The following is a 14,954-nucleotide window of genomic DNA, read 5'->3' on the forward strand; positions in this document are numbered from 1 at the left end:
CTCTTTAATCTTTGGATGACATGAGATGTGTGGAAAAGTTCAACATTAGTTGAAATGTCATATATATAATTGCCCAAATACTTTTGCACTAACTAGCTGGTACATAAGAAATTCTTTCTCGTGGTAACACTAACTGTTTGATGCGTTGAGATACTTGTTGACCTGACTCATAATTTGAGATACGAGCCAATGTTTGTCGTATGCTTTGACTTGTGAGTAGACATGTGCCGATTACCGGTTTCAAGGTATACTGTGGTATGAAAACGTCAAGGTTTCAAAACCGCAAAAAATTTCCGCCATACCGTGCCTAAAGTATGAGCTTTTTTTATATCCCAAAAATGCATGGAGAAATCCCGAGCTTGCAGCTATAAGGCTCAACCCTCCCCCACCGGTTGTTGCTCAGTGTGAGTCAGCTGTGCTACACGATGGCTGGAGGAGGTGAAACTCCTGAACTTTTTTCCCCCCATCAAAGAAAACCAAATTGCCGGTATGGGAATACTTCGGCTTAGAGCTGGGCGGTAAACCGAAAATTTACCGTCACCGAAATTCTTCACGATGACCGACGTAATTCTGACCATGTCGGTAAATTCGGTAAATTAATAAAACAAGAAAATAGTATTTTCATCCCGCTTTGACTCTGTGTTGTTCGTCTATGCTCATTCCCCTTTAAGAAAGCAGTGAATGTACTTACGTAGGGAGTCACGTGATCATCAGGAAGCCAATCAAACAGAAGCCCGGTAAGCTAACGCTAGCAGCTAATGCTACAAGCAAAACGTGATGGAGTGTGGCTTAAGGGAGGTTCGCCAAACTTTCACCCGACATTTAATAGACTCTTGGTGGCATCCAGACGGGCTTTCACCAGCTGTCCTCCCTTGTTCTCACAATTTCCGGAGATGGTGCTTTCAGTGCTTTCTACCGGTAGCCAGGCCACAGGCTAACGCTAGCCGCTAACGCTAGCGGCCGCTAGCGGCTAACGCTACAAATGAACGTGATGGAGTCGGATAGCGGCTCTAACCTTGTCGAAACGGCTGAATTTAATGAGTGGATTGGGCATGGACTGCATCTAGCAATTACTATGTCGCGTTATTTTGTATCTGACTGTGTGTGATTTCTCTGATAGCTTTTGTGATGGTAAAGCATTCAGCATAAAGCACAAATGGCCCCAGCTATTTTTCTGTATGTGTTTAATTCTGTGTCATTATTGCTATCATAAAATCTTAAGTGTTTCATTTGCAGAAGATCAATGTAGCTTTAATGTGTGTGTGTGTGTCTGTCTGTTTGGGGGTTCATGTATGTGTGCATTTATTAAAAAATGCACTGGGGGGGGGGGGGGGGGCTGAAACCATAAAGTAAACACTTGTATTGAATAATTATGTCACAGCAGCCATTAACAATAAATTGTCTTTTTGAAGTGTACTGTTCGAGCTGCAAGTCATTTGTGTTACAATGACATGTTTGCACAGGCATATCGATTTTGACAATGTACATTGTTCAAGCCATACACTCTGTTATAAATGCTCATACTTGAATTCTTATTGTTTACAATTCATTTGTATAAACCTAATGTCTAGACTGCATGTACATTTGTTAAATATATCAAACTGAATGCTGGTAACTAAATCAACAAGAAACTGTTAATCTGTATTTCATGCATTGATTCAGATTTTCAAATTATATAACAGTCCACTTGGACGACTTTATCGTCATTTATCGTTATCGAGATAAATCTGCTCCATTTATCGTGATACATGTTTAAGGCCATATCGCCCACCCCTACTTCGGCTACAGAAAAGTTAGACGGCCGCAGCTTAGAGGAGGAGGGCCAACCAACACGTAAAACATGTTTGCGGAGATTGGCTGCCGAGGAGGCAATACCTCCAATATGATTTCGCATTCATACAAAATGAAAGGTTAGTAAATACTGTCATGAACGTTTCCCACCAGCTATGAGAGTTAACTCCAGCGTGTGTGTTTTTTTTCTCTCTGACAACTCTCTGTGTTGAGAAAGAGAGTGAGTGTATCATATGAATCATACACAAGCTTTTTATGGAAAATAATTCAATGATTTTTGTTCTGATGGTAATACTGTTGGGCTGTGGCTGTGGGTTTAGGCTCACCTAAAGGACTTTATTTAATTTAATTTGATATAGAATATTTTGTTTTTTGTTTTAATTTATTTTAATTTAACATTATATTTAGGTTCCAATTAGCTAATATTTTTTGAAAAATAAAACTCCTGTCCAATGGAAAAAAGTTTTTTTATTTTTTATTTTATTAAACCCAGATATCTCAAACACATTTTAGAGCTGTAATTGATTGCAATGACATTTTGGCTTAAGGTTCTCATTCCATCAGAATCTAATACCGGCACATCCCTACTGGTAAGCAAAAAAATTGTGGTCTAATGTCTCGTGTCTTAAATGCATTCTTGTGCATTTGAAAACAAAGTTTTAATTCTACTGAGTTTTAACAAAAACAAAGAAAAAAATTTTCAGCATAATGCTTACACATAATGGAAAACTCAGTAGACAGGCTAATACATAGCACTGCTATGGCAATTTTTAAAATGAGGGACAACAGGACAACAAACAATTCACAATACTCGCATGTTCTTTTCCAGTGCTAAAAATCACTAAGGTTACAGTGGTATGACAAAGTATCTGAACCTTTTGGAATTTCTCACATTTCTGTATTAAAATCACCATCAAATGTGATCTGATATTTGTCAAAATCACACATATGTAAAAACAGTGTCTGCTTTAACAAAAACCACACAAACATTTATAGGTTTTCATATTTTAATGAGGATAGCATGCAAACAATGACAGAAGGGGGAAAATAAGTGAGTGAACCCTCTGCTTTAAGTAGACTTAAAGATCAATTGAAACCACTATTTTTACCAAACAATTTAAGTCAGGTGTGTGCCCAATCACTGATGAGTGGTTTAAAGCTGTCCTGCCCACTATAAAACACACACCTGGTAAGAAATTTCTTGATGAGAAGTATTGTCTGATGTGCGTCATGGCTCTGTCAAAAGAGCTGTCTGAAGATCTGCGATCAAGGATTGTTGATTTGTATAAAACTGGGAGAGGATACAAAACTGTCTCTAAAAGTCTGGGTGTTCATCAATCGACAGTCAGAGAAGTTGTCGACAAATGGAGAAAGTTTGGCACTCTTGCTTCTGCCCCAAGGAGTGGCCGTCCACCAAAGATGATGCCAAGAGTTCAGCATAGAATACTCGGGTAAAAATGAACCTAGAGTGTCTGCTAAATACTTACAGCTATCACTGGCACAATCCAATATCTCTGTGCACACATCAACTACAAGTAAAACTATGGCCAAAAATGGTGTTCATGGGAGAACTCCACGGAGGAAGCCACTGCTGTCTACAAAAAAAATTGTTGCTTGTTTAATGTTCGTAAAAAGGCATTTGGACATTCCACAGAAGTTTTGGCAAAATATTTTGTGGACTGATGAAACCAAAGTTGAATCGTTTGTGGGTAACACACAACGTCATGTGGGAGGATAAATGGAGTAGCTCACCAACATCAACACCTCATCCCCACCGTGAAGCACGGTTGAGGGAGCATCATGATTTGGGGCTGTTTTGCTACCTCAGGGCCTGGACAACTTGCCATCATTAATGGAAGAATGAATTCAGAAGTTTATCAGGATGTTTTACAGGAAAACATGAGGCCGGCTGTCAGACAGTTGAAGCTAAAAAGAGGATGGATGCTGCAACGAGACAATGATCCAAAACATAGAAGTAAATCAACTTCAAATTGGTTTCAGAAGGACAAAATGCACGTTCTGGAGTGGACAAGTCAAAGTCCAGACTTGAACCCCATTGAGATGCTGTGGTATGACCTAAAGACAGCGATTCATGCCAGACATCCCAGGAATCTGACTGAACTAGAGCAGTTTTGTAGAGAAGAATGTGCAAAGATTAGTGCTGATTGATGTGCCATACTGATCTGCACAAAATATTAAATGTGATGGTTCACTTACTTATTTTCCCCTTTCTGTCATTGTTTGCATACTATCCTCATTAAAATATGAAAACCTATTAATGTTTGGGTGGTTTTATTCAAAGCATACACTGTTTTTTCATCTGTGTGATTTTGACAAAGATCAGATCACATTTAATGCTGATTTTATGCAGAAATGTGAGAGATTCCAAAGGTTCAGAGACTTTTTCATACCAATGTACGTCAGTACTATTTATGAAAAAATCTTTGTACTGCTTTCCTGTGGCCAAGTCATGCATGACAAAGTGTTGTAATTTTGCACTAACTCTCATCTTAATGCTTTAAACGATATATTATTAATTATGTTACTATATGACTTCATAACAATGCAACAATATGGAGTGCCGTTTTTCATATTGAAAATTTTTGCACCAATTTTTTGATGGATTTTTGGGGGGATTAGGCTGTAACGGAATAATGGGATTTCTATTCATTTTCACAGGAAAATGTGATTGGTATTTTTGAGTCACTCAACAAATTACACTTATCTCTAGGCAACAGACACACACATCAGTCTTACAGTTTTTCCTTAAAGAGTGGACGCTCTTCTAACTCAAAATATGTAGTTTTTCTATTTTTCTTTTTCTATTTTTCTTCTTTTTTTTTTTTTTTTTTTTTTAACCAATGGTGTCTATACTCTAACTCTATTTAGGCCACAAATGAACCCAACCTAGCATAATACATGGGCTTCATATGTTTTGCCAGAACACTCTAGACATGTTGATTGTTATCTATGTGGAGGACACCTCATCTGACCAACACATCAATACTCATCTCCTATGCTCCATGAGCTGACTGAGGGACGTTCAAACATTGATCTCTCTAGCGTCCCATGCATCCATATTCATGCGCACTTTCAATGTTGTGATTTCCCTCTAGTACGGCAAATCAATATATATATATATATATATATATATATATATATATATGGAAAGTCGGTTGAGTATTGATTTGATATCCTTCATACAGCATAAGATCCAGACCACTCTGTTCTTACTATTACTACAAATCAGGTCACTAAATGCCACAAGGGTGTGACAAACCTCTAAAAACACATCAACACCATGCTTATAGCATCTACGCAATCATGAACTAATGCTACATAAGTTATTATTTAGTATATAAATTTTTCAAGAACAAGTATTTCGAGGCTTTTATTGATGGTCTCCTTCTTTTGTCACCAGGTTTTTATGGGACGATTACGCCGTGGAGGTGAGGCTAAATGACTACCTGGATATCGTGTGCCCACATTACCCGCAAGGCGAGGTGCCCCTTCTGGACGCCGAGCGCTACGTACTGTACATGGTGGAGCGCGAGGACTACGAGTCGTGCAAACCGCAGTCGTACGACCAGATGCGCTGGGAGTGCGGCCACCCTTTCGCGCCGCACGGGCCTGAGAAGTTCTCCGAGAAATTCCAACGCTTCACGCCGTTTACCCTCGGGAAAGAGTTTCGCCAAGGGGAAAGCTACTATTATATCTGTAAGTAGCTGTTTTCTGTCGGGCAAAGTAAAGTCCACAAACCCAAATTTATAACAAGCATTTTGATTTAATAAGAAGTGAACAAAAACTAGTAACTTTAAAATGTATCAGAATTGCTTGGGGGAAGAAATGCCATCAAAATAGCTAAAAAATTTTGTGTGTGAATCTGAAACAACCATAATAATGTTTTCACTTTTTCAATACAATTTTTGAAATTGGAGGGGCATACAGATCAGGCTACTATTACAGTGATCCCTCGTTTTTCACGGTTAATGGGGACCAGAACCTGCCGCGATAAGTAAAAAACCGTGAAATAGTGCCCCCCCCCCAATTTTTTTTTTGTCTTTTCACTTTTTCCCCCCAAAATATAATTTAAAAAAACTTTTGTGTATATAGTATATGTTTTAATAAGGGGTTTTTAAGCACTTCAAATGTACTGTAATAATTATGATACGTTTTAAACATGTTACTGTCCCACCAAATTATTTTTTAGCAAGAATAAAAAGTAGAAAAATGCTTGTCTTTATTAAATGCTTCATTGAGTGAGTCCACTCAAATCTGCTTAAGCTGCTCACTTACACACAATAAGTTGCCGCAGCAACTGTTTAACAAGCTAAACGATGACTGACGCATGCAGCGCGTTGAAGTTTCGGCTTCCAAGCGTCTCCGGCAAGATCAAACCTTAATGTCTGTCAGTCATCGTTAACTTTAATAAGCAACTCCAGTGCACTGCCTGACGAAAAAAGCAGGAGGGAGAGTGATCGGCTCGGGAGAGCTCATTGAAAAAAAAAATCCGCGATGGACTGAGGGCGCGAAGTAGCGAGGGATCACTGTATTTACACTAATGTTTTTGCACCGTTTTGCTGCACTTTTCATTAAATTTAACTAAAAAAATAAATATTATTCATGGTATCTAAGCAAATTGTTCTTTTTCGTGATTATTGGGATCGATATTTGACGCATTGACCTGGGCCAGTGGTTTTGATAATGGGGCCAGTGAACTTCCCTTATTGTCTACCACTGTATTTGAAAATGTAACATTCAAAAGAAAGAACAATGGATTGTTAACTTTTTAAAAAAAAAAATGCAAAAATGAAACTGACTTATCCCATTTGAATATATATCCTAAGACTAGATAGAGTAGCTCCAAAAAGATAATTCAAACCTGTACCACTCCACTGAAAATAACCACTTATCTAAGAGGAAAATGTACGATTGGCTTGCTTTAACACTAATACTTTAATGATAGCACAGTCCCTTGCAGGACACCCCACAAATTTTCAACGAAATGTCAGTCTTCGATTCAACTTGGACCATTCCAAACCTCAAAACGTCTCCTGTTTTTCCAAGCTTAAATGTTCACTGTCTGCACGGACCAAACATCCCACTTGTTGGTGATATGTTAAGCCTGAAAGTGGGGTGTCGTCTCACCCCCACGCATACTCGGGTTGCCCGAGTGTAACCGCGCTCACGGAGTCGGGTTGTCGCCCCGACCGCGGCTGTAATTAGATAAGCGGCAGGGCAAGACGCTCTTCGCCTCGTCACAGATGGCCTCCTAAAGCTTTGTGTGTCTGTGTGGGGTGTGCACGCATGCATGGGGATGGATTAAGAGGCCAGAAGAGGATAAGTGACTTAGTTTGGTTGCTAACGCATATGTATGTTTTTCACCCCTTTTCCCATCCGTGTAGCTAAACCTTTACACCATCACGGAGAAGAGTGCCTGCGGTTAAGGGTGGACGTCGTCGCGGCCGACGGTGAGTATGAACGCTCTAAGTCGCTTCATGGCAGCAGTCTCAGATGGTGGGATCATTTTTTCCCTGTTCTATCATCACAGGCTCTCAGGAGGCCAGAGTGGCCAAAGGAGGCTCGGCTGGGGACACCGTGGGAGCAGGGGGTGGGGTTCACAACCCGTCTAACAGACTGCCTGCAGGTATGCTGACCTGCCCTCTACCAGCTTTTTTTGTTTTTACAGTGGACCCCTGCATGATTAAATCAAATCAAAAGCAGCAAATAAATTGGGTTTGTAGTTGTTTATTGGTGTAAGATGACAGGAGAACTGTATCAAGACCATGCATATTGCATGTACACAATCATTAACCCATTTTACTTATCAGATTGCGTATGAAGGCTCTTATAAAAACGGCAAAATAGGTGCATCAAATTGGGGGGAAAAGTCCAGTCCTGAAATTTAACAGAAAGTTGGCCATTTGGGTATCAAAGACCATATGTATTAAAGGCAGGGCTGCAGGTTTCGATTATTTTAGTAGTCGATTAATCTATCAACAAGTTAGTTCGAAGAATCGAGTAATCGGATTAGGAACATTTAATGCGTTGCAGAATAAATTTTAGGAGATGTAAAACAAAGGCTTGCTAAGAGAGCACTTTAAAAAAAAAAAAAAAATTAAATGCAAATACATATTAAAATTCCTGAGTGTTTCTTAAAACTATGCAGAATTGCACTTTTATTTAAAAAAATAAAAATACCTGGGCTTAGCCTCAAACTGATTAAAATAAATAAATAAATGAGGATCTCAGTACAACAAAAGAACAATTCGCTAACTTGCATAGCAAAAGTCGGCTGGCTTTAATGCTATAATATGCTACTGTTTTATTATGCAATGCTATTAAAAAATTGTTCAATCACATATTCCCACAAAAAAACAGCTATATACACCTGCGACCTTAATTACAAATGCATATAAAAAACATCAGCTCAAACAAAAACTTACCTTATGTTGGCTTTAACAGGGAGCAGCTAGATTTGGCCATGTTAAATGAGTTAGATCGTATTCACTGTTGCCACAAGAGGCCAGTGTATCCACCCAAATAAATAAAACTAAATGCAAACATTTTCAAAACAAGCCATGAGAACACCACTCTAATTGAACGAATACTCGAAGCAGCAAAGTATGATTTGAAGCTTTCTTCTAATCGAATTACTTTACTTAATCGATTCATCGTTGCAGCACTTATTAAAGGCATCACCATGAAAAAGAACACAGTTTCACCTTTCAACATGAAATTTGGTAAACATGTCAATCACGACCGGACACATAAAAATGTCTCAAGGACCCATGCCCTAAATTCAACAAGAAGTTGTAATTTCGGCATTAAAGTTCATTGTTTGAATGCTTCGCCATGAAAAGTACACATTTCATCAATTAACACAAAATTAGGAAGATATATGTATATTGTGACAGAACATGAAAATATAAATTTGATTGTCCATGGAAACATTCACTGAAAAACACAAAATTTGGTCGACATGCCAGTTTATGACGGAGTAGTAATGGATGAAGAAGTCCAGGCACAAAACTGAACAGACATTCGGCCATCATGGTTTGATTATTATTTAGAGGCCTCACCATGAACTACACCTTATTCACCGATTGGCGCAAAATTTGGTAGACATGTCTATTTTGAAGGACCAATCACGGAAATTGTACTGCCATCATTGCATCGTTGTATGGTTATTATTTGAATGCTTCACCGTGAAAAATACTCCGGTTTCAGTGATAGGCACAAAATTTAGTTGATTTATCCATCTTGACGGGACGGGCAAAAAAGTCTCGAGGGTACATGAATAGACATTTGCCCATCATTTTATTAAGATGTTATTTTTGGAGAATTCACCATGAAACAATGGTAGACATGTCTATCGTGACAGGATAAGCAAAAAGTCTCAAGGACCAATGACTGATAATGAAAAGATTTTTTTTTCGTAATTTGTTTTGAAATAGCAGTTTTACACATTGAGTTAGCATTTTTGCACAAAAACTTGACCTCCGTGAAGTTGAAGATAGAAGGTTTATAAAATTTTTCGTTAGTGCTGCTTTCATTTCAGAGGTATTGATATATTATTTATAAATATATTTTTTGTGCTTCCCATCCAAAAACAGCCGTTTCAGTCCAAATTTGTCATGCTCGCACATTTTCTCCATACAATGCGTGCACAATGGCATTACACACAAAGCTGGATAATTGACGTACGACTACTAGGCTACAAGAAAGCTAGAATTCTATTTCACCAACAGTGTGTGTTAGAGTTTTTGTATTGGAAATAAAAGCTCCCGTGTATTATAACGCAAATCAGTACAGCTTCACGGCGCAATGACACACAAATACGTTTGAAAACTAAAAGGTCCAATAAGCCTCAGTTTAACACTCCCTTTTCACAACATTCAAATAAATTGTACACGAATATCCAACAGCACTCCACACGGGGGCTTGCTGAACAGCATAATCAAACAAAAACATGGCTACAATGCAAGCATATCTTACCTATTTGAAGACACTTCATTTTTTACCTCGAATTGAATTTTAGAAAATTTTGCTGTTTTTGTAAAGAAAAAAATCGCTACTTCGTTTGTGCGACATGTTAACGCCTTCCTGTCAAAAGTTTACCTTTCCGTTCCAATAGCGCCTTATTCAACATGACCCGGTAGCAAGAAAAGTGTCAGGTGGTGACCATGTAATTAACAAACAAAAAAAACTTTTTCAACATATGTATATATTTAATCCCCAAAGTTAAATACTCTATTGTTTCAACGTTGTGTTTATTTATTTTATTATAACAACAAAAAAGAATCTACCAAAACACTTTTTCCCCTCCCCAGCACCAGGGGATGCTGAAGCACCCTCAGCACCCCACTTCCCGCACCACTGGGTGTCCCAACAACAAGCGCAAATGTAACACAAATGAATACCATCTCTTTGGGTCCATTTTGCCGGAAATGGGGAGCTTGAGATATTAATTTCGAGTGATGACGTGACTCTGAGTCATCACTCGAAATTAATATCTCAAAAACGATAGCAGCACAAACGAAAATGTTTTCAGCACAAACTAGCACAAACGAATGAAATAATTTTTCTATAATTTTGCGTCTAACGGGGAGCCAACTTCACAGAGGTGAAAACTTGTACTTCTGTTCTGTTGCTAACCTCGTTCCCTTTTTTCTTCCCGTCTTGCAGCAGACGACCCGGTGGTTGGCCTCCCCGAGGTGCGAAAAAGCGTGCGGACCAACTCTGCGTCGTCGACATCGCTCTCTATCCTGTCATTGCTCGTCCCGTTACTGCTACTGCTCTTGTTGCACTGAGAGCTCTCACAGGCCTTTTTTTTTTTTTCAATATTTTTTTTTCTGGGACCACAATGAAGGGACAGTCTGTGGAGATGAAACCACTGACCACTTGAGCTCAGCCCTATGGCCGGCCACAGGGCGAGACCGGAGGAGAAAGAATAGACGGGACTCGCGTCGGAGCGATACAATCCGCGACAAGCCTGCAGAACAATCAGGATGAACGCTATGAAATATGAAATTGAACCTACTGCCCTCGGAGCCAAAGATTGGTCCGTCACTAAACCCACCCGCAAGTATCGTGTGCTATTTGTGAGTTGTTGTTATTATCGTAACAGTTTCCAGTGGCATTGACGTCCTAAGCGAGTTTTTTTCCTCCTTTTTTGTTTTTTCCTCCAAAATGTAGCATTGACGGACTGTTGTCATGGCAACCACACAATTACACACTGCCATCGGAAAAACTATTGTTTGTACATTCTGTGAAGATAATTTATGACATGGCATTGGTAAGTTTCCTGTATATACCACACGCTAAATGAGAGTTTTGTGAAAGAGAGAGTGAGTGTATGTGACAAAACTGAGTCCTGCCGAAAGCAAACACTGACTTGTTGTGTGTTTTTGTATCTGAAGGAGAGGCTGGTCCTCTCTGTTTCTTGAATCACTTCTCATTTCACCCTCCACCCGAAAGAAAACAACGCCACAAAAAAGCTAAAAAATCTCAAGTAAAATTCAGACTATAAGCTATGACCACATTCAATTTGGATTATTTCGAAATGACAAAAGCACAACAGTGTTGATGACAATTTAAGTCGTGTTTTTTTTTTTTAAATACTGAAATAACTTTTTGTACATGTGTAAGTAAAACAAGTGTATGATATGTAAATACATAGAAGATTATATTAAAAGAAGAAACATGTTTGATATGACTAATGTGACATTTTCATGTGGAATAAAAAATATTTTGGGGAAAACCAAAAAAACGAAGTATTTACTTTTATTTTGAGTTTTTTTTTTTTTTTTAAGCTTGTGGGGGTAAAAATATCACACATGGTTTATGAATATTGTGATTATTTTTTGAGGTGCCTCAATTAATACTATTCCTTCATTATCTTCTGAACCGCTTATCCTCATGAGGATTGCGGGGGTGCTGGAGACTATCCCAGCTAACAATGGGCAGGAGGCAGGGTACACCCTGAACTGCTAATAATTTGTTCCAAGCAGTGTTGTTTTCGTCAACAATGACGATAACGAAAATATTTCGTCGACGAAAAATTCAGGCATGAAAATCACTCACCTTTCGGCGAAATTCGACGTTTTGAAGTCAAAAAGGGTGACCTACGTGAATTGTGTAGATCCGAGGAGAATTTTTTTTTTTTTGTCGTAAGTCCATCTAACTAACGACATGTTTTATTGAAGTTGTTAAGCCTGTCGCGATATGCAATGAGTCCATTTATCGCAAGGTAAATAAAAATGAGGGCGGTAATTTTCATTTACATTTGTGCATGCGTGTAAATGACATATGAGACTCCAGTTGTTGTGTCCAGATGTTTATTGGTCATCAACACGCCGTAGAATTACAGTTCACACATACAAAATAAGGAAACACATCTATATTAAACACTGTAAACGTTAGCATTGCTATATTGACACTTTAATGGGGAACAAAAGTTGACCTGCTTTAGCCGACTATAAAACTTTGGCAGTCTTCTCCAAAATGCAAACTTGTGGTTAAAAGGTGACACTTCAAACATGAAAAATAGCTGGTTAACAGCATTTGCAAACGAAAAAATGGAAAAAAAAAAATATTGGTGACACCACAAGCAATAATGAAAAGTGCTTTTTGCAGAGTTTAAAGTTGCTAGCGGTTTAGCGAACGTTCTTCCAGTGAACATTTCAACATAAAAGCACGTCACGTTCGTCATATAGATAACAATTTCTGGAGTTAATTCAGAAATACCTGGGACTAATACTATTATATGTAAATACTATAAATGGTGTTACATACTAAAGAATTCAGATTGTACAGTAAGAATAGCTTTTAAATGACACCCTTTTTAAAAAAGATGACTGGCAATGAATATTATAATTATTATAATACTATTATATATAGTAGTATATACGTTAAAAATAATAATGCTAGATTTTTTTTTAATCATTGTTTTGAATAATGTTGGAAAGGCAAAGTCAGTGTTCTGAATCTGTTTACGTTCCATTTTTTCGCACTAGTAAATGCTATCAGCTAAGCTTGCACAATATATTGTTTGAACATCTCCATCGCAATGTGCCCATGCGCACTAGTCAAATCGCTTGAATAATAAAGACACAAATCTACCTCCATAGAAACCTAGCCCTCCGCAGGGCTAACGTTACGTGAGCGAGTGACAGCGAGCAACATCTTATTTATTAGCGCAGAGAATCTACTGCTTTAAGATGGCGGCTGTTTACTAATGCCGCCCAGTCTGGCATTTCGCATCTATTTCTACATAGATGTGATATCTATCAGACGCTACTGCGCGTTCTCCCACATTAAAAGTAGTCAGGGCAAAACGTGATGCTTAGAGCTGGCAAAATTAAGCGATTCCTCGAGGTGAATAAAATTACTCGGACCAGTTTTTAAACTCGAGTTACTCGAGTTGCTCGAGTATTCGTTTCAGCTCTAACGGCAATGCTTCCAAGTAAACTTTGGTTTTAATTTAGTTTTGACTATTGTTCAAATTGTTATTTCATCAGTATTTTAGTTTATTTATATTCACCTTTTTATTTATTTACAGTATTCACATGTCTGAGATCTAGGGTTCAATCCCAGGCTCCGACTTTCCTGTGTGGTGTTTGCATGTTCTCGCCATGCCTGCGTGGGTTTTCTCCGGGTACTAGTTGATCGAACACTCTAAATCGTCCCTAGGTATGATTGTGTGCATGAATGGTTGTTCGTCTCCTTGTGCCCTGTGATTGGCTGACAACTGATTCAGGGTGTACCCTGCCTAATGTCCATAGTTAGCTGGGATTGGCTCCAGCACCCCCACTACCTTTGTGAGGATAAGCGGCTCGGAAAATTGATAAAAATTTGGAATTTTTTCATTGAATTTCCCTATTGTTATTGTTTATATTTATTTGAGCAAGTGGATCCATTTCTACATTTACCATAATTTAAAATGATTTTTCTTGTATTGACATTTGTATGATTGAAATTATCTCATTAAAAATGTATTTTAGATTAAGTTTTAATATTCTAATGTATTACTTAATTCAACTTTATTATTGATTTTTTTTTGGGGGGGGGGGTATTTTAAAATATATATTTTTAATTGACTTATTTTTTAGTTTTTCTTTAAAATGAATACCCTTTAATACAAAGGTGCCTATTATGTCCATCGCAACAGTAGTGTGGGTAGCTTTTTTTTAATTTTTAGTCAATATTGTTGTGTAAGGAACATAACTTCCTATGTTGCTCACACAGCATAATTAACTATGTAAATATAAAAATATTTTTTTAATGCACTTTTTAATAATGTGTGAGCAACATAAACTCATATGTTGCTCACACAACATATGTAATTAACTGTGTACATTTAAAAATAAATGAATAAATAACTACACCCCGAACAATGAGCACCCCTGCTTTAATACTTTATTTTAATGATAATTAATATTTTAATTAAAAATTATTTTTCATTTAAATTATTTTTGTGTTTTTCTCCATTGTTAAAGGAGAATCATTATTGTAATTGTACTTTTAAGTTAAATATCTCTATTTGAAAAGATGTACCTTCCTATTGTTCACACATGTCCTTGTATTTAAGCGTTAGCAAGGTCTGCTTAAGTTTTAGGTGTGTTGGTAACACATGTCCCTTAATGTGACAGGACAGATAATGGGGTTAATGTGGCTGCGGAGTTGTGAAAAGCAACAATAGAGTGAGGACGCTGACTATAAAGGTGGCAACGTTTACCTCCGAGAGGTTTGCCTTCTGCCACTTAAAAATTTGACCTCAAACACGCACAAACACGACCCTCACTTACTGACTTGTCTACTGGAGTGGCCATCGTGTTGTCATGTCGTCCGTTCCCTTCTTTACAGCCGTGACAGTAAAAACAGCTGTAGCAGCAAACACTGGTGCCACTGCCTCTTAACTCTCCGATGTTTTCAAACATAGGGGGGGAGACATAAATTACGACTGGCCTTTTGACTCCTCCGAGTGGCTCCACTGAGCGGAGACAGTTCCTGTTTTTATTGACTCGCCAGTCGGGCAGGCTGACCTGTGTAAATGTACGAAAACCAGCGCGGAGACCTTAAACGCGCCACTAAAATGTTACGGCACTATCGGAAGACAAACGCACGACGAAAGAGCATTCCGAGGGCAAACAGTGAGAAAG

The 14,954-nt window shown here is 38.2% G+C and overlaps 1 protein-coding gene across 1 annotated transcript in view; it reads left to right on the forward strand.

The window, feature by feature from the left end:
- The window catches only part of efna1a (ephrin-A1a), a 48,302-nt gene extending 34,611 nt beyond the window's left edge, over positions 1–13,691 (forward strand). The window contains exons 2-5 of the mRNA XM_057827783.1: positions 5,213–5,508; positions 7,197–7,262; positions 7,343–7,438; positions 10,480–13,691. Coding sequence (XP_057683766.1) covers positions 5,213–5,508; positions 7,197–7,262; positions 7,343–7,438; positions 10,480–10,604 — 583 coding nt within the window. The 3' untranslated portion in view covers positions 10,605–13,691. The remainder of the gene's footprint in view (positions 1–5,212; positions 5,509–7,196; positions 7,263–7,342; positions 7,439–10,479) is intronic.
- The last annotated feature ends 1,263 nt before the right edge of the window (positions 13,692–14,954 follow it).

This window comes from Corythoichthys intestinalis, chromosome 22 (assembly GCF_030265065.1).
Source record: "Corythoichthys intestinalis isolate RoL2023-P3 chromosome 22, ASM3026506v1, whole genome shotgun sequence".
Lineage (NCBI taxonomy): Eukaryota > Metazoa > Chordata > Actinopteri > Syngnathiformes > Syngnathidae > Corythoichthys > Corythoichthys intestinalis.